The sequence below is a fragment of the Mugil cephalus genome, chromosome 16, assembly GCF_022458985.1.
Source record: "Mugil cephalus isolate CIBA_MC_2020 chromosome 16, CIBA_Mcephalus_1.1, whole genome shotgun sequence".
NCBI classification, from domain to species: Eukaryota; Metazoa; Chordata; class Actinopteri; order Mugiliformes; family Mugilidae; genus Mugil; species Mugil cephalus.
In genome coordinates, this window is record NC_061785.1 from 3,178,468 (window position 1) to 3,196,320 (window position 17,853).

The following is a 17,853-nucleotide window of genomic DNA, read 5'->3' on the forward strand; positions in this document are numbered from 1 at the left end:
CCATGGAAAAGAAAAGAAACTTTCTTCGTCAGGAAAAACTAACAAAACACACAAGGGTTAGAATTGGAGGCATACTCACCAAGTTCTCGTCCATAGGTACCAGGTTTTGCCGGCTGTTGCTGGGATACATCTCCTGGTTGGTTCTGTTATACAAGCTGTTGTTGGACTTTGGCTGTTGGAAGCTAGGCTCCCTGGCATTGGCAAAAGCTGCCGACCTGTTAAATGAGTAAATAATAAAAACACAGCAGAAAGCAATGAAATCTATATTATTGAGCTGGATACATATGCAGAGAACAGACAGTTGATGTGCTGCATACTGGGAGCTACAGATTTGTATAGTCTGTATTAAAACAGGCTGCAACTCAACACCATCAATAGTATTTAAGCCTTTCACCAGCAATCCGTCAGAGCACGCCGATTTTGAATTACTGTAACTCACAGTGGTTTGTGCTATTGACAATATTCAAAGTAGTTTTTACTAACAAATTCCTGCAAACAACTCTTTGCTCCTGGGGCTCCCCAATCTTGCGTCGCTCCCCAACCTAGAGTCGACAGGTGTAGTGCGTCATCATTACTGTAATGGCAGTTTTTTTTTCCAGAAAGCGCAACTTCCCAGTGTTCAGACACACTTTGAATTTTGTCCATCGGTGACTAATTCAAATACTGCAAGCCTTTCTTGTGAGTGTGCAGACGGATGTTCAGGTCTCGAAGGGTTAATAGTACTGCACATCGTTTTGTGAGATAGGATAGTGTAGCAGGTATTTCTCTGAAGCTAAAGTTCTAATAACTTTATCATATAGTTGATGTGCAGCCTTTTTCTCTCTGTTACCACAGGAAATTTGGTGAAGTTGGTACTGACTGATGTTCAGAGGATTTGGACCGTTCGTCTGGGTGACTCCGACCATATGGCATCATTTCATCTTCCTGCACGTTCATTCTCTGCCATGGAAAAGAAAAAAAAAACTTTCTTCATCAGGAAAACACTAACAAAACACATAACAAGGGTTAGAATTGGAGGCATACTCACCGAGCCCGCGTCCATAGGTACCAGGTTTTGCCGGCTGTTGCTGGGATACATCTCCTGGTTGGTCCTGTCATACAAGCTGTTGTTGGAGTTTGGCTGTTGGGAGCTGGGCCCCCTGCCATTAGCCAAAGCTGCCGACCTGTTAAATGAGGGTGTCTCACTGTTGACTGTGAAGTCGTTGGCCGGTGGTGCCTTAGCAGGAGAGTAGCCCATGTAAGGCATACCTCGGACGTCACTAATAAGAACACAGCAGAAAGCAATGAAATCTATATTATTGACCTGGATACATATGCTGAGAACAGACAGCTGATGTGCGGCATACTGGGAGCTACAGATATGTATAGCCTGTATTAAAACAGGCTGCAACTCAACACCATCAATAGTATTTAAGCCTTTCACCAGCAATCTGTCAGAGCATGCCAATTTTGAATTACTGTAACTCACAGTGGTTTGTGCTATTGACAATATTCAAAGTGTGTCTGAGCACTGGGAAGTCGTGCTTTTGTCTAGAAACCTTTATGACATCTCAAGGGTATAAGTAACTTATTTTTTACTAAGAAATTCCTCCAAACAACTCTCTCCTCCTGGGGCTCCCCAATCTTGCATCGCTCCCCAACCTGGAGTCGACAGCGGTAGTGCGTCATCATTACTGTAATGGCAGTTTTTTTTTCCAGAAAGCGCAACTTTCAAGTGTTCAGACACACTCTGAATTTTGTCCATCGGTGACTAATTCAAATACTGCAAGCTTTTCTTGTGAGTGTGCAGACGGATGTTCAGGTCTCGAAGGGTTAATAGTACTGCACATCGTGTTGTTAGATGGGATGGTGTAGCAGGTATTTCTCTGAAGCTAAAGTTCTAATAACTTTATCATATAGTTGATGTGCAGCCTCTTTCTCTCTGTTACCACAGGAAATTTGGTGAAGTTGGTACTGACTGATGTTCAGAGGATTTGGACCGTTCGTCTGGGTGACTCCGTCCATATGGCATCATTTCATCTTCCTGCACGTTCATTCTCTGCCATGGAAAAGAAAAAAAACTTTCTTCATCAGGAAAACACTAACAAAACACATAACAAGGGTTAGAATTGGAGGCATATTCACCGAGTTTGCGTCCATTGGTACCAGGTTTTGCCGGCTGTTGCTGGGAGGCATCTCCTGGTTGGCCCTGTTATACAAGCTGTTGTTGGAGTTTGGCTGTTGGGAGCTGGGCCCCCTGCCATTAGCAAAAGCTGCCGACCTGTTAAATGAGGGCGTCTCACTGTTGACTGTGAAGTCGTTGGCCGGTGGTGCCTTAGCAGGAGAGTAGCCCATGTAAGGCGTACCTCGGACGTCACTAATAAGAACACAGCAGAAAGCAATGAAATCTATATTATTGACCTGGATACATATGCTGAGAACAGACAGCTGATGTGCTGCATACTGGGAGCAACAGATATGTATAATCTGTATTAAAACAGGCTGCAACTCAACACCATCATTAGTATTTAAGCCTTTCACCAGCAATCTGTCAGAGCACGCCAATTTTGAAATACTGTAACTCACAGTGGTTTGTGCTATTGACAATATTCAAAGTGTGTCTGAGCACTGTGAAGTCGTGCTTCTGTCTGGAAACCTTTGTGACATCTCAAGGGTATAAGTAACTTAGTTTTTACTAACAAATTCCTCCAAACAACTCTCTCCTCCTGGGGCTCCCCAATCTGGAGCCAACAGCAGCGGTGCGTCATTATTACCATAATGTCAGCTTTTTCTCCAGAAAGCGCAACTTCCCAGTGTTCAACCACACTTTCAATTTTTTCCAGCAGTGAGTTACGGTAATCCAAATACAGCAAGCTTGTTTGTATGTGCGCAGACGGATGTTCAGGTCTCGAAGGGTTAATAGTACTGCACATCGTGTTGTTAGATGGGATGGTGTAGCAGGTATTTCTCTGAAGCTAAAGTTCTAATAATTTTGCCAAATAGTTGATGTGCAGCCTCTTTCTCTCTGTTACCACAGGACATGTAGTGAAGTTGGTACTGACTGATGTCCAGAGGATTTGGACCGTTCCTCTGGGTGACTCCGGCCATATGGCATCATTTCATATTGCTGGTCGTTTAGGTTCTGCCATGGAAAAGAAAAAAGTATTTCATCAGGAAAACACAAAAAAACACACAAGGTTAAGAATCAGGGGCATACTCACCAAGTTTGCGTCCATAGGTACCAGGTTTTGCCGGCTGTTGCTGGGATACATCTCCTGGTTGGTCCTGTCATACAAGCTGTTGTTGGAGTTTGGCTGTTGGGAGCTGGGCCCCCTGCCATTATCCAAAGCTGCCGACCTGTTAAATGAGGGCGTCTCACTGTTGACTGAGAAGCCGTTGGCCGGTGGTGCCTTAGCAGGAGAGTAGCCCATGTAAGGCGTACCTTGGACGTCACTAATAAGAACACAGCAGAAAGCAATGAAATCTATATTATTGACCTGGATACATATGCTGAGAACAGAAAGCCGATGTGCTGCATACTGGGAGCTACAGATATGTATAGCCTGTATTAAAACAGGCTGCAACTTAACACCATCATTAGTATTTAAGCCTTTGGCCAGCGATCCATCAAAGCACGCCGATTTTGAATTACTGTAACTCACAGTGGTTTGTGCTATTGACAATATTCAAAGTGTGTCTGAGCACTGTGAAGTCGTGCTTCTGTCTGGAAACCTTTGTGACATCTCAAGGGTATAAGTAACTTATTTTTTACTAACAAATTCCTCCAAACAACTCTCTCCTCCTGGGGCTCCCCAATCTGGAGCCGACAGCGGCGGTCAGTCATTACTGTAATGGCAGTTTTTTTTCCAGAAAGTGCAACTTCAGCCAAACTTTGAATTTTGTCCATTGGTGAGTTACAGTAATCCAAATACCACAACATTTTTTTGTGTGTGTGTGTGTGAGTGCACACACACACATGTTTTAATGAGTTAATAGTCCTGCACATCGTGGTGTTAGATGGGATAGTGTAGCAGGTATTTCTCTAAAGCTAGAGTTCTAATAACTTTATCAAATAGTTGATGTGCAGCCTCTTTCTCTCTGTTTCCACAGGAGGTTTGGTGAAGTTGGTACTGACTGATGTCCAGAGGATTTGGAACGTTCGTCTGGGTGATTCTGGCCATATGGCATGCTTTCATATTGCTGGTTGTTTAGGTTCTGCCATGGAAAAGAAAAAAGTGTTTCATTAGGAAAACACTAGCAAAACACAGAAGAGTTAGGATGAGAGACATACTCATCGAGTTCTCATCAATAGGTACCAGGTTTTGCTGTCTGTTGCTGGAAGGCATCTCCAGGTTGGTCCTGTTATCCCAGCTTTTGTTGGGTGTTGCCCGTGGGAAGTTGGGCAACCCGGAATTAGCCAAAGCTGCAGACCTGTTATATGGAGGCGCCTGACCGTTGGCCGGTGGTGCCTTAGCAGGAGACTGGCTGATGTGCGGCATACCAGTGACTGCCTGTTTTTTCTTCTTAGAACTTTTCATTGATGAACTAGGGAGATAAAAGGAAGGTTTATATAGGGTTCTACTGGTATTGTGTCTGTACCAGATGTTGTATGACTTCAGATTTTTTAGCAAGTCGACTTATGGACTAGTCTCTGATGATGTTACTAATAAAAACACAACAGAAAGCAGCGAAATCTATATTCTTGACCTGGATACATACGCTTAGAAGAGGCAGCTGATGTGCTACATACTGTGAAATGCAACTCATCACTGCAACTCACTAGCATTTAATAGTACTCCACAGAGTATTGTTAGATGGGATAGTGTAGCAGGTATTTCTCTGAAGCTAAAGTTCTAATAACTTTGTCAAATAGTTGATGTGCAGCCTCCTTCTCTCTGTTACCACAGGACGTTTGGTGAAGTTCTTACTGACTGATGTCCAGAGCATGCCTTTTTTAGGATATCTTTTCAGATGCATTGCATTAGTACTTTAGTTCAGGACTGACATGTCACAGTAATATGGGCTTCATCTTTAGTGAAGTATTTCCCCACACTTGATGAACCAACAACCCACTGGACTCCTCATCTGTCTTCTAGGAAGCGTCCATGTTGTTATTGTCATGTGATCAGTAACTAATCAACATGATGCTTAAAGCAGAAACAGCAGTCGACAAACTAACAGGATTTCCAAAAATCCTTGTGTCAAGTATACAAAAATGAATAACTGAATGTTTGTAAGTGGGTGAATGAATAATGAGAAGCTCACGAGACGTACACTGCTATCAGGAGGATGAGGGCAATGAGCAGCAGTCCACCGAGCCCAGAGCCGACAATCACCAGAAGCATCATAGTACCTAAAAGAACAAAATGGAAACATCATTGGTGACATAGACAGATCCTCGAAGGAAGTACTAATCAGATCAGATCTAAATGTTGGTGACAGATTGTTGTTATGTAATTGTGCTGTTTCTCTCATTCATTGTTAATGATGTGCTGCATACTCACTTTCATTACAGTTAAAACCAGAATAACCAAATGGACAACTGAAAGACAAAGAAAATGACTTTATCATGACAGACAGACAGACAGACAGACAGACACACACACACACACACACACACACACACACACACACACACACAAACACACACACACAGACACACACACAGACACACACACTTACCTGACACACATAGAATTCTCTGCTTTTTGTCCAGAGGGACAAGCTGCAAAAATATAAAATGTTTAAAAGTCAGTTTGTTGTTTGGTCTAAGAAATATTAACAGTCTTCAGACATTTCAAAATCTGAAAATAAATCTTCTCACCAACACACACTCTGGTGCTGAAGTCAGTCGGAATGTACTCGTCCATACAGGTGCAGGTGAAAGTTCCATCTCCTGAAGAGCATCTTGTGGTGACTTCATCACATGCTTTGCTCTCACACAGGTCTTCCTCTGTAATTATTAGTTATTTCACTGAAACTCGCTCAAACACGACGATGACAAATCAAGTTAGTCTTAAACACAATATGCTTTATGGTTTAAAGTGACAATCTATGTCGTCCTGCAATACTCTACACTCACAGTGCATCTCTGAAATGTTGGTTGGCTTGTTTATTTCCGTGGAAGATACATTTATGCAATGATCCTTTATTTATCCCACAGTGGAGAAAATTGCAATGTTGCAGCAGCACACAGTCCAAAGGAGAGTACACACAAGACAGAAATAAAGTCACAATTTAAACTAATCTAAAAATTGAGTGGATAAATTAATGTCAGACAGAGTTGCAGATAGAGTAAAGAACATCTCTGCCTGAGAACAAATCAGTCTTGAGTATTTGAGTTTCGTTCTGATACATTTTTCCTTTGAAGTACTGAATGATTTGGCTAAATCGATGTAATTAACTCACCAACAAAAGTTGCTCCTTTCAGTGGACAGTCGGTGCATTCAGTGGCCTTCTCCACCTCTGCTACAACATCTGATGCTGTGATGTCGGATTCTGGTGAGTAGATGATATCTACAGTCGCATCAATACCGGGCGACATCCTTAATAGAATGCTGCCAGCTGACCTGTAGGGACAGAAATCACTCTTAATGATGGTAATTATTAAGTGCAGGAGGATCTGAGTGAACTGGTTCCAGATAGATGGATGATTAATTCTATACTCCAAACTTACCTCAGTTCCAGCACTATAGATCCAACGTAAGTAGGATCAGAGCTCAAACTCTTGTCCAGCTGTGTTTTGGAAGAAATGTCTTTAAGTAATTTGGTTTCATGCCAATGTGTCATTTGAATCAAGATGTCAGTATGATTAAAATTAGAGAGGGGAAATGTATTTTTCACCTCTTGGGTAATAAGGTCTGCAGTCTCTTTGAACACTGATGATGTCTTGTCTCGCATACTGATATCATATACTATGTCAGGCAGGTTTATGTGTCCAGGGAAAACTTTGGCTAAAACGAGAAAACACCACAGTAAGACAGATGTGCAATTTAAAACTGTTTTTAGAAGAGGCTTTCCATTAAGTTTATGGGCAATATGCACATACATTAAAGTGTCAAAAACATTAATAGATGTGTGCATCATATTTAGCAGAAAGCTAATTTCCGTCTGTAGTCTGAAAATAAAAATACAAAACAACATCCAACACAGACCCACAGCATGTACAGAGATTCCTACAACACCATGCTACAAAAATGGCACAAAAACACACAAACACTATGCATAAAATACAGTCTAAAATGTGCTCCTAATGTAATGATAGATAGATAGATAGATAGATAGATAGATAGATAGATAGATAGATAGATAGATAGATAGATAGATAGATAGATAGATAGATAGATAGATAGATAGATAGATAGATAGATAGATAGATAGATAGGTCAAGGACACTGCAAGGCAGTACAGGTCAAACGTTTGGAAGCAACTTCAAATTTCTGTTTACAATGCCTTTAAAAAACAACAACAACAAAAGAAAAAAAAACAACAGTATGAGTTCTATGTATTTTGGGGTGCATTTACTGTACGATCAGACCTTGCTTACAATGATATCCACCATTTTCCTCAATATACCTTTAGGTATGCATTGGTGTTACCAGACCATTGCTGAATAAATCTCAACAAAAGAAAAGAAGGGCTTAGTTTTAGGGTCAAGAAGATTTGCAAGCGTCACAACTTCAGTGCAAAAGTAAAAAGACAAATCACAGTTTTCAGTTTACTCACTTTAACTCTTTGGCTTTTGAGATTCCGCATACAGATATCCCAATAAATCTCAACTGCGTTCAAATCTCTGACAAACTATCACACAAATGGCGAGAAAGAAGCAACTGAGTAAAGAAACAAGAGTGCAGATTTGTACATTGAGGAAAGAAGGATACACTGAGAGAGAAATTGCAAAATGCCTAATGGTGTCTAACAGAGGACTAAAAAGGCCTGGAAGAAAGAGAGTTACTACAAAAGCAGAGGATAAACATATTATTGTGAACAGTAAGTGAGAGCGGAGAACAACAGCACCAAATAAGCTATAAAATCAACATGACAAGGTCAACTCATATCTCTGGCAACCGTGAAAAGAGGTTTGAGAAAGGCTGGTCTGAAGGGGTGTGTATCTGCAAAAAATACCCTACTTCATCCACAGAACAAGAAAAAGAGATATGGGTGGGCAAAAGCTCACAAAAATTGGACCTATGATGACTGGAAACAGGTTCTCTGGATTGATGAAAGCAAGTGTGAACTATTTGGTTCAAAACGCAGAGTCTATGTCTGCAGACAAACTGGTGAACGTCTTAAGGTAGTTTAGCAAGGAGGTGGCAGTGCCATGGTCTGGGGATGTTTTGCAGGTGACAGAGTAGGAGATTAGTTTGAAGGGTATCATGAAGAAGGAACAGTACCACTGCATCCTCCAGCATCATGCAGTTCCATCTGGACTAAGACTTGTGGGTCGAAAGTTTGTTTTACAGCAAGATAATGACCCTAAGCATTCTGCCGAGCTCTGTCAATGTCACCTTGACAAAAAAGAAGAGGAAGGTGTTCGTCAAAAGATGGTTTGGTCCCCTCAGTCTCCAGACCTCTCTCCAATTGAGCTTGTGTTGGATGAATTGGATCAGTCAGTAAGAAAAGCGCATCCCATGAATCAGCAGCCTCTTCCTGATGAACTTAAAAAAGCTTGGTATGCAATTCCTGGCACATACCTTAAAAAGCTTGCCTCGTATATACCATGCTGCTGTTAAAGCCAGAGGAGGATATTTTGAAGAAAGCAAAGTCTAAGCAAGAAAAACTCAAATGCATGATAAATTATAGTAAAAATGCCTCTTTATATAATTATAATTAATTATATAATAACAATTTATATAATAATCATGTTTATTTTGTTGTAAAGTATACCAATTAAACTGTGATCTTTTTTTGTACAAATTTAATCTTGCTTCCAAACTTTTGGCCCGTAGGATATATTTTTGTACAAAGTCAAGAGGAGCGGACCTAAGATAGACCCTTGTGGCACTCCATATAGCATGATAAAGCATTATTTATATGCACACACTAGCAGTCTGATAGATATGATTTTCAGGTGGAATAAAAGTCTGTTTGAAGGATGCAGTTGATTTAAAGGTTGGTTTAAATGCAGCACACATAGTGTCTGCCATGCTGTTCACCTCAGGTGCAAGTCTAGGTGTGCTCTTTTCATGTTTAATTTTGTGACTCCTCCGTTTATCTTTACATACATTTATTGAAGTTTTAGAAACTCAGCCACATGTAATATAAAATAAAAACATGTAGCTTCACTAAATACCTGTCATTAAGAGCTTCAGGAAATATAGAATGATAATAATAATATCTTTCCCAAAAGTGCCTTTATCAACACCAAGTTATACTAATAGTCTTCCTACATCCCAAAGATACATTACTGCCCTACACAGTGGTATTACACTATAACTTATTTATGTCACTTCCTCGTGCAGTACAGATCTCGTAGTGGTATTAACAAACAAATTCTTACCAGTCTCACAACGGCTGGTATTGTAGTTGTACTTATCACCAGCCAGACAAAAACATACAAAGCCCTTATTGGCTCGAGCCTCACACGTGCTTCCTTTGCCACAAGGGTTTGAAGAACAGGGATCTGGAAAAGAAAAGAAGCTTAATGAGAAAACTGGTGTTGTTGTTGAAGAAGCTGTGACCTGGATGATGTTGTTGGGAGAGTACCTGGAACTGCTGGAGCTCTTGTAGTTGTAGTTGTAGTTGTAGGAGCAGGAGCTGCAATGTGTTTTTTTTGCACAAAGAGGTATGGGGGGAATTTTTGGTCAAATAAATATTAACACTCTTCAGACATTTAAAAATCTAAAAATAAATCTTCTCACCCATATGACAGATTCTGGTACTGGGGTCATTTGAAACGTAGCCGTCCAGACAGGTGCAGTTGAAAGTTCCATCTTTTGAAGAGCATCTCGTGCTGTTTACATCACATGCGTTCCTCTCACACAGGTCTTCCTCTATAATTATTAATTATTTAAGTGAAACTCATTCTAACATTGTGAACTTGTTCAAACAATCTTTGCCTTCCTGCAATACTCGACAGTCACTGTGTGCGTGGGACAACTCAGTCTTGAGTATTAATTAACTCACCAGTAAAAGTTCCACCTGCCAGTGGACAGCTGGTGCATTCAGTGGCCTTCTTCACCTCTGCTACAACATGTGATGTTGTGATGTTGGATTCTGGTGAGTATATGATCTCTACAGATGCATTGACCCCAGATTGACTGTTTCCAGCTGGCCTGTAGGGACAGAAATCACTCTTAATGATGGTAATTATTAAGTGCAGGAGGATCTGAGTGAACTGGTTCAAGATAGATGGATGGTTAATTCTATACTCCAAACTTACCTCAGTTCCAGCACTATAGATCGAATGTAAGTAGGATCAGATCCCAAACTCTTGTCCAGCTGTGTTTTAGAAGAAAGAAATGTGTCATTTTGTTTATGTCATCATCTGATAACACAGACATATGATCTGATACCAAAGTGTCAGTATAACTAAAAGACAGAGAAAAATGTATTTTTCACCTCTTGGGTAATAAAGTATGCAGTCTCTGTGAACACTATGGATGTCTTGTCTGACGTACTGTTTCATAACCAAACACAGGCAGTTTAAGTGTCCAGGGAAAACTTTGGCTAAAACAAGAAAACAACACAGGAAGACACGTAGATTTTTTTTATTTTGAAGAGAGTTGTTTCATGTTTACTGTTTAATTCTGTGACTCCGCTGTTCACCTTTACATGCATTTACTTAAGCATTAGAAACTATCAGACACATTTAACATGAAAAAACAGAGACTGTTACATTATTTACATGACATTTAATAAATAAAAAAACAGAAAAGAAACATATTAAAATTAGCTTAGCATTTCCTCTGGAAACAGGAGGATGTGTAGCTGAACTAAAACCTGCCATTAAGAGCTTCAGGAATTCAGTAAGAAAAGAAAAGTTTCTTTTCCAAAAGCTGAGACTTAAAAGAAAATGAGGGAATTAAAAATAAGTGCTTTTATCAACACCATGTTATACTAATAGTCTTCCTACATCCCAAAGATACATTACTGCCCTACACAGTGGTATTACACTATTACTTAGTTATATCATTTCCTCATATAGAACCAACCTCATAGTGGTATTAACGACAAATTCTTACCAGTCTCACAACGTTGGGTTTTGTAGTTGTACATATCACCAGCCGGACACAAGCATAAAAATTCATTATAAGCTCGAGCCTCACACGTGCTTCCTTTGCCACAAGGGTTTGAAGAACAGGGATCTGGAAAAGAAAAGAAGCATCATGAGAAAACTGGTGTTGTTGTTGAAGAAGCTGTGACCTGGATGATGTTGTTGGGAGAGTACCTGGAACTGCTGTAGTAGTACCTGGAGCTGCTGTAGTAGTTGTAGTTGTTGTTGTTGTTGGAATCAATGTTGCTGCCTCTGTTAACACAACTGTATGTGCAGCTAAGAGAAGATAAAACATTAATCCTGAAGGAAATTCTTTCACCAAAGAAAAACAAAATTAAGTTTATAGAGAGAAAGAAGTGTTAGAAAAACATATAGGCCTATAAATAAGGTGTTCAAGAATCAGTGCTAGAGTTTGGTTCTTTTTGATTGTTGTAACAAAAGGGGCTGAGGTTGGTCAAAGCAGAACAATATACTGGAGTGAAAGAGCTAGACCTCAGATGACTTTATGACACCAATAATCTCAACTCCTGGGAAAAACAACTGCATCTATGAACACAAATTATTTCTGAGGATTTTCAAGATGATCCAATAAGGGGAAGCAAAACCGAGTTAAAAACCAGCAGATTTATACGACCTTTATTAGACAGATGCAGGAACAGTTTTTAGTTTAGGGCATTCATTAGGAGAACTGGTTCATGTAGAAGACCTTCACTTCTTGTGCGTCCATCTTCGTGGATCAATAAAGTCTAAGTCTAAAGCAACATGAAATTACGCCAAATGGCCTTCACCTTTCTTCATTTAGATATTTTAGATCTTCTGTGTAAAGTATGTTTCCTAACCCTAAGTCCAAGTTTCCTTTACTTCCCTGATCGTATCATTCTTAATATGTGTCAGGTCTAAGAATTCACTGTCTCGACCTCAGTGTGGACAACATAGATATGTTCATACGCTGCCTCCTAGCTCAGTATCATGATAAAAAACAACAACAACATAAAATAACAGTTGGTCAATCTTTAAATCTGAAGCTGCTACAATAATTAAATGAAAACCACCCTGAAGAGATGGACTTGATTTCTCACTTCCTTTACTTCTGTTTAGATAAGAGCTGGCTACAGCCTATAAACCCATACAATCATTCTGTTTTATCACAAAACTGTAAATAAATTGTCATATCATTTGATCTGTTGTAGTCATTTTTAACCATTTTGAAAAAAATTAAGCATGTAAAGCATTAGCCAGACCAGAGACCAAACCTTCTTTCAGTGGAAAGTGACTTCCCAAAGAAAGGTAGGATATGAACTGGTCAGAGGTAAGGTCAGACTTTCTACATCAAACTCAAACACTTTCCTGAGATCAGACATAAAATAAATAAATCTTTATTGTTATCATCAACATTAAAGACTTTGCATGTGTAGGATTTGATAAAATCATGATACTTACCAATGACTGCAACAACTATCCAAAGGACAGAGCAGAATTTGAAGTTTGGAGCCATTTGCAGTAAATGGAAGCACTAAACTCCAGTAAAAGAAAAACAGACACTGAGAGCTGTGAGTGGAAGAAGCTTCAGTGCTGAACAGACTTCAAGGACGAGAGTTCAGGTGTCCTGGACTGACTGTTTTAATTGTTAGCCACTCCAGTCAGGGTGGTAGGGTACTGCTATTAATTTGGCTATTGGCTATTGGTCTCCCAACCAGTTATCAGTCATTTTATGACACAGCACTAAAAAAAAAAAACAATATTACTCAAGTGATCAAATCATACTCAAAGTTATGGCTTCCTGTAAAACATATCAATTATTATATAACTATGCCTGACTTTGAACACTTTCATAGTATTTTATAGCTGGAGATAAGACCTGCTCACATGCTGTGTTCCTTGTTAATGATTTATACACAAAATATATAGTTACTGAAGACAAGACAAATTAAATGATCATGCACCGATCAACCACAACACTGAATAAAACTGTATATCAACGACCATCTTGTGACAATTCAATGTCCTACTGGTAAACACTGAATTCAATGAAATTCATTTCAGTGGATGAGACATGTAGCACCCACCTCGATCACACAGACACACACACAGAAATGCTGTAGAAACAACTAAAAATAAAACATGAAGAACACACGCACACGTTTGTATGGCTCTTGTGAGGACACTCATTGGCATAATGCATTCCCTAACCCTAACCCTAACCATTTCAACTAAATGCCTAACCCTAACCCAACCCTAACATAATTTTAACCTTTACCCTAAAACTGAGTTTTAACCTTCAAAACAACCTTGAAGTGAGGTCAAAAAAGTGAGGTCTGGCCAAAATGTCCTCACTTTGCACACATGTCCTCAATCTGATGATGTAAAACTCAAGTAAGTGAGTAATTGATTAAGTTTCCTATAACTAAGCTTAAGATGAGTTATATTTCACATAGCTTTCAGTAGTTAGCATTGCTTGTTGCTTAATCACACTCAGAGTTATGGCTTCCTGTAAAGCACCAGTCATTTTATAACTATGCCTGACACAACAGTTTCACTGTATTTTATAGCTGGAGATAAGACCTGCTCACGTGCCGTGTTCTTTGCTCATGATTTGTTGAAGACAAGACAAATTAAATCATCATGCACCGATCAACCACCACACTAAATAAAACTAAATATCATCGACCATCTTGTGACAATTCAATGTTCTGCTAGGAAACACTGGATTCATTGAATTTCATTTAGCACCCACCTAGATCTGACCAGGCACCCTGACCCCATAGCAGTGAGACTCCTTGATGGCAGCAGGATGCAGCCTGACATAGGTACACACACACACACAACTGAAAACAAACAAGCAAGGTGTTGACCTGGGGTCCATTTCACAAAACACGTTTTTCGAAACAAGTGCAACACTGCTGCAGCTGCAAAAGAGAGGTAGCCGGCGTCAGGGAAAACTGCTTGAATGGCAGCCTATCCATTTATTTCATAGGTGCAATCCCCCGGGGCAGAAGCGCACTTGGCAGCAGTTTAGTTCTGGGCGTTGTTCAAACAGCTCAGACCTCGGCATGGAGGGACCTCATTTTGATCATGTTTTACACTGTAAAGTAAATATTAAGTGGCTATTGGATTGTGCAGTTGTTTTATTGCCAATATAATGCTGTTTTTCACACACATAAATGTCTTCTCATCCATATTATGTTTTGTTAAATCATTCAGCCTGTTTAAACTAACACAGACTTCTACTCAGCCAACAGAAAGAAGGCAGATGTCTGTAAAACAGGTGGTGGCCCAGCACCTCCACCTCTAATGGAGGCAGAGGAGCCCTGAGCCAGAATATTGGAAGGCCAGTGGCTGAGGGAATCCCTGGAGGAAGCTCATCTACTGAATCCATCCCCCAAGACACAAGTGCCTTTATAAAATATAAAAGGCCTATACATATATTTTTTACGCCCATTCAGACAAATATTTATTTGTATTTTATGTCTTTTTTTTCTGATTCTAATGGTGCTATCTGCCTGGTGGAGCCCCCTCCCGCCACAACAGACCTCAGACCAGTCGGCAATACTCCAAAGATTTTACCGAATGGCAGTTTAAGTACTATACTGAAACATGTCACTCATCTAGGATGAAGAGGATGAGAAAACGGTGTCTGCTGCCTTTACAGAGGGGGACCCAGAAAGGCCTACAGAGATAATATCTTCATATGTTACTGATAGTTCTCTTCACATTCACATTTCTTAACATTCTGGTGGAATATACAGTGAGATTTAGCCTACACTGAAGTATTAACATTCTCATCCTTTTTAAAAGAGCATGGCTGGTCAGCAGCAGGAGGGTCCCTCAACTTCCACTGCACAGACTGACACAGTTAGATGGATGTTCAGTAAACACCAGAGATTCATTCTGTGGAATTCATCTGTATAATTTAATGTCCTCCTTATGTATTTCCAGCAGTAAAAGAGATTTATTGCATTCACCGGCTGAAAAATAAAAATAAAAAATAAAAAAACTGATAAAGAAATGCTCTACTTGGACCCCCAGATTAGGAAGACAGATCTGGAAATTGAAATAGTGGAACACAAGTTAGAGGTGAGTGCATGGTCACAGGTGAATTATGTTAACTACTGGAACATTAACTGAACTAGCTCTTGTGTTTGTAGGGAATAAAGAAAACCAAATGAAATGTGTATTATATCTTTATTTGACTGCTGCGGTGGTGGTGGTGATGATGGTGACTTAAACTCTAAAGTGATTATTGCACATGGTGTCTCTGACTGCTCTGTCGTCCTGGATAGCTGGCAGGTGGATGGGGTCATCATCAGTGTCTTCAGTTTGTAGGGCGGCGTGTTGCTCTCCTCTAATAGTGGCGATATTATTAAGAACAACACATGCCACAATTATATCACAGGCCCTCTCAGGGGTCACCCTGAGGTGACGCAGGCACTGGAAACAGGCTTTCAACAGGCCTGTGGTCATCTGCACCCAGGCTCTTGTCTTGGCAGTGAGACCGGTTGAAGTTCTGTTGGGGGCCTGGTTCAGGGTCAGGGTAAGGGGTCAGCAGCCTGCTTTGGCATGGGTAACCCCTGTCACCCAGCAGAAGGCCATCAAACTCTCCTGTAATGTATAGTGGATACATTAGAGTGTATTAATAGACTACAGAGTATAATAAGTATAAGTATAGTAGTAAATAAGTATAATAAATAAAGCCAGTTTCCATAACCGAGGATCAGACCGCCGGGCCGGGCCCCATGGACAAAGGCCCGACCACCAGGCCCAGGTAGCCCTCTGGGCCGGGTACGCTGGCTCTCATTTGTGTTATCATTCAGGGTCTTTGGAACCATCCTTTGTCTGACCCTTCGCGTAGGAACAATCTGCCGCGGGAGGCCCTACAAGGGGCAAAATGCCCTGGACAGCATAGCTCCTAGGGTCATTAGGGACTCAAACTCCTCCACCACGATAAGGTGACGGTTCAAGGAGGGTTGGGGATTTCATGTATTTATCCTAATTTTCAGTATTAATATTATTCTTAGCATTTTATCTTCTATTTAATCCACTTTTTTTTCTTTCTGCTTTCATTTCTTAACGACACAAAACCCTCAACTACAGCTATGAGTTTTTATCTTAAGGTCATGCTGGTCATTCTGTTTTATGTCCACTGACAGGCAAGACGGTAAAGTTGCATAAGAGTTCAGTTGATTTTAAATTGGTTATCTTTTATCAGGTATCATTTTATGGATGGTAATAAGATGATTGTCAGAAAGCAGTAAAACTGAAACACTGATATTCCCTATTGGCCAGTTCATCAGTGTAGTTGACTCTGTTGTTCAGCTCTTTGACTTTATATTTTATTCTTTTACACCCTGCTTATGTCATCCTGTGACATGTTCCACCCCTAGTTTTCCTTAACACTTCAAACAAAGTGAAGATATATTTTCTTTTTGTTAGTGATTGCATTGGACATAATAGACAGATTTCCGAGTTGTGGTGTGGGGACACAAATACAGACAGCATATATGAGAGAAGCAAAAGTAAAAATGTAATTTTCTCCATTACAGAATATTAAGCAATGAAACTGTCCTGTAACACAAGGCAGTTTGTTCACTGAAGAGAGCTACAATAATGAGTTTCAGCAGGCAACAGTGAAGCATGGATGTCACATGACTTTTTTGTTGATGAAGCCATATTGGCAGGAAAACTGAGGAAAATGACCAGTGCCAGGGCTGATTTCAGACCGTCAGAGTTAATTGCATTTGAAACAGATACAAAATGACTAGTGTAAGTCAAAACTCAACAGGTTGCATATCACAGACGCTTATTCAATTCAGTTCAATTCAGTTTTATTTATATAGCGCCAATAACGATACAAATCGTCTCAAGACGCTTCACAAAAACCAGCCTGCAACCTCCAGATCAGTCTGAGGGCAACGGTGGCAGGAAAAACTCCCTTTTAACAGGAAGAAACCTTGAGCAGAACCCAGCTCATATGGAGGAACCCATCTGCCGAAGGCCAGCAGGGTAGAAACAGAGAAGATAGAGAGAAAGAAGAACAGGGGAAACAAGATAAACAAACTTCTGTCATAGATACATACATCAAGCGGAAGGAAACATGTAGGGTCTAGTAATATAACACATAGCTGATGATCTATGAGACAGTTTGTGAGTATAACAGGAATCTTGGGCAGGTTGGTGAATTGTTCATCTAGGTAGGAGTGGACAACTGGAGGAGGCCATGATGACTGGGACAGATGTAGTTTATGGAGCTCCACAGGTCTGATACACAGACTCCAGACCATGAAGACTGGGCTGGTTGATGAGGCCATGTGCTTTTTTTTTTGAGAATTTAAAACAGCTGGCAGAGACAATGTTCCTGACCTGCAGTATCCAAATTAGAGGCAGGAGGGGTACAAATGGAAACAATCAGGCTTCATGACGCACATCCAGTTTTGGGGTTGGTTGGCCTAAAACAGTGTCTCTTTGTCGCTGTAGATAGGATAAAAAGGTGGGGGCGGTACTTTGATGATATTTTGTTTTTTGGATAAGTTCTCAGAGGGAACTGTTTTTGTCCCATGAGGATTCCCAGTGAGGATTAGGGCGAGAGGCAAGGTACACTCGGGAGAGGTCGCCAGCCTATTGCAGCGCTAACACAGAGACAGACAACCATTCGCACTCACACA

General features: G+C 40.4%; 1 protein-coding gene across 1 annotated transcript in view; it reads right to left on the reverse strand.

The window, feature by feature from the left end:
- Positions 1-17,853, reverse strand: part of LOC125022361 — a 123,108-nt gene that overhangs the window by 701 nt on the left and 104,554 nt on the right. Inside the window, exons 9-24 of the mRNA XM_047608983.1 lie at positions 6,823-6,932; positions 6,656-6,714; positions 6,388-6,548; positions 5,804-5,932; positions 5,662-5,704; positions 5,484-5,521; positions 5,254-5,332; positions 4,296-4,524; positions 4,115-4,194; positions 3,201-3,432; positions 3,042-3,121; positions 2,125-2,356; positions 1,959-2,038; positions 1,028-1,259; positions 860-939; positions 80-215 (exon numbers count right to left, since the gene is read on the reverse strand). Of these exons, the coding sequence (XP_047464939.1) occupies positions 80-215; positions 860-939; positions 1,028-1,259; positions 1,959-2,038; positions 2,125-2,356; positions 3,042-3,121; positions 3,201-3,432; positions 4,115-4,194; positions 4,296-4,524; positions 5,254-5,332; positions 5,484-5,521; positions 5,662-5,704; positions 5,804-5,932; positions 6,388-6,548; positions 6,656-6,714; positions 6,823-6,932 (2,000 nt within the window). The remainder of the gene's footprint in view (positions 1-79; positions 216-859; positions 940-1,027; positions 1,260-1,958; positions 2,039-2,124; positions 2,357-3,041; positions 3,122-3,200; positions 3,433-4,114; positions 4,195-4,295; positions 4,525-5,253; positions 5,333-5,483; positions 5,522-5,661; positions 5,705-5,803; positions 5,933-6,387; positions 6,549-6,655; positions 6,715-6,822; positions 6,933-17,853) is intronic.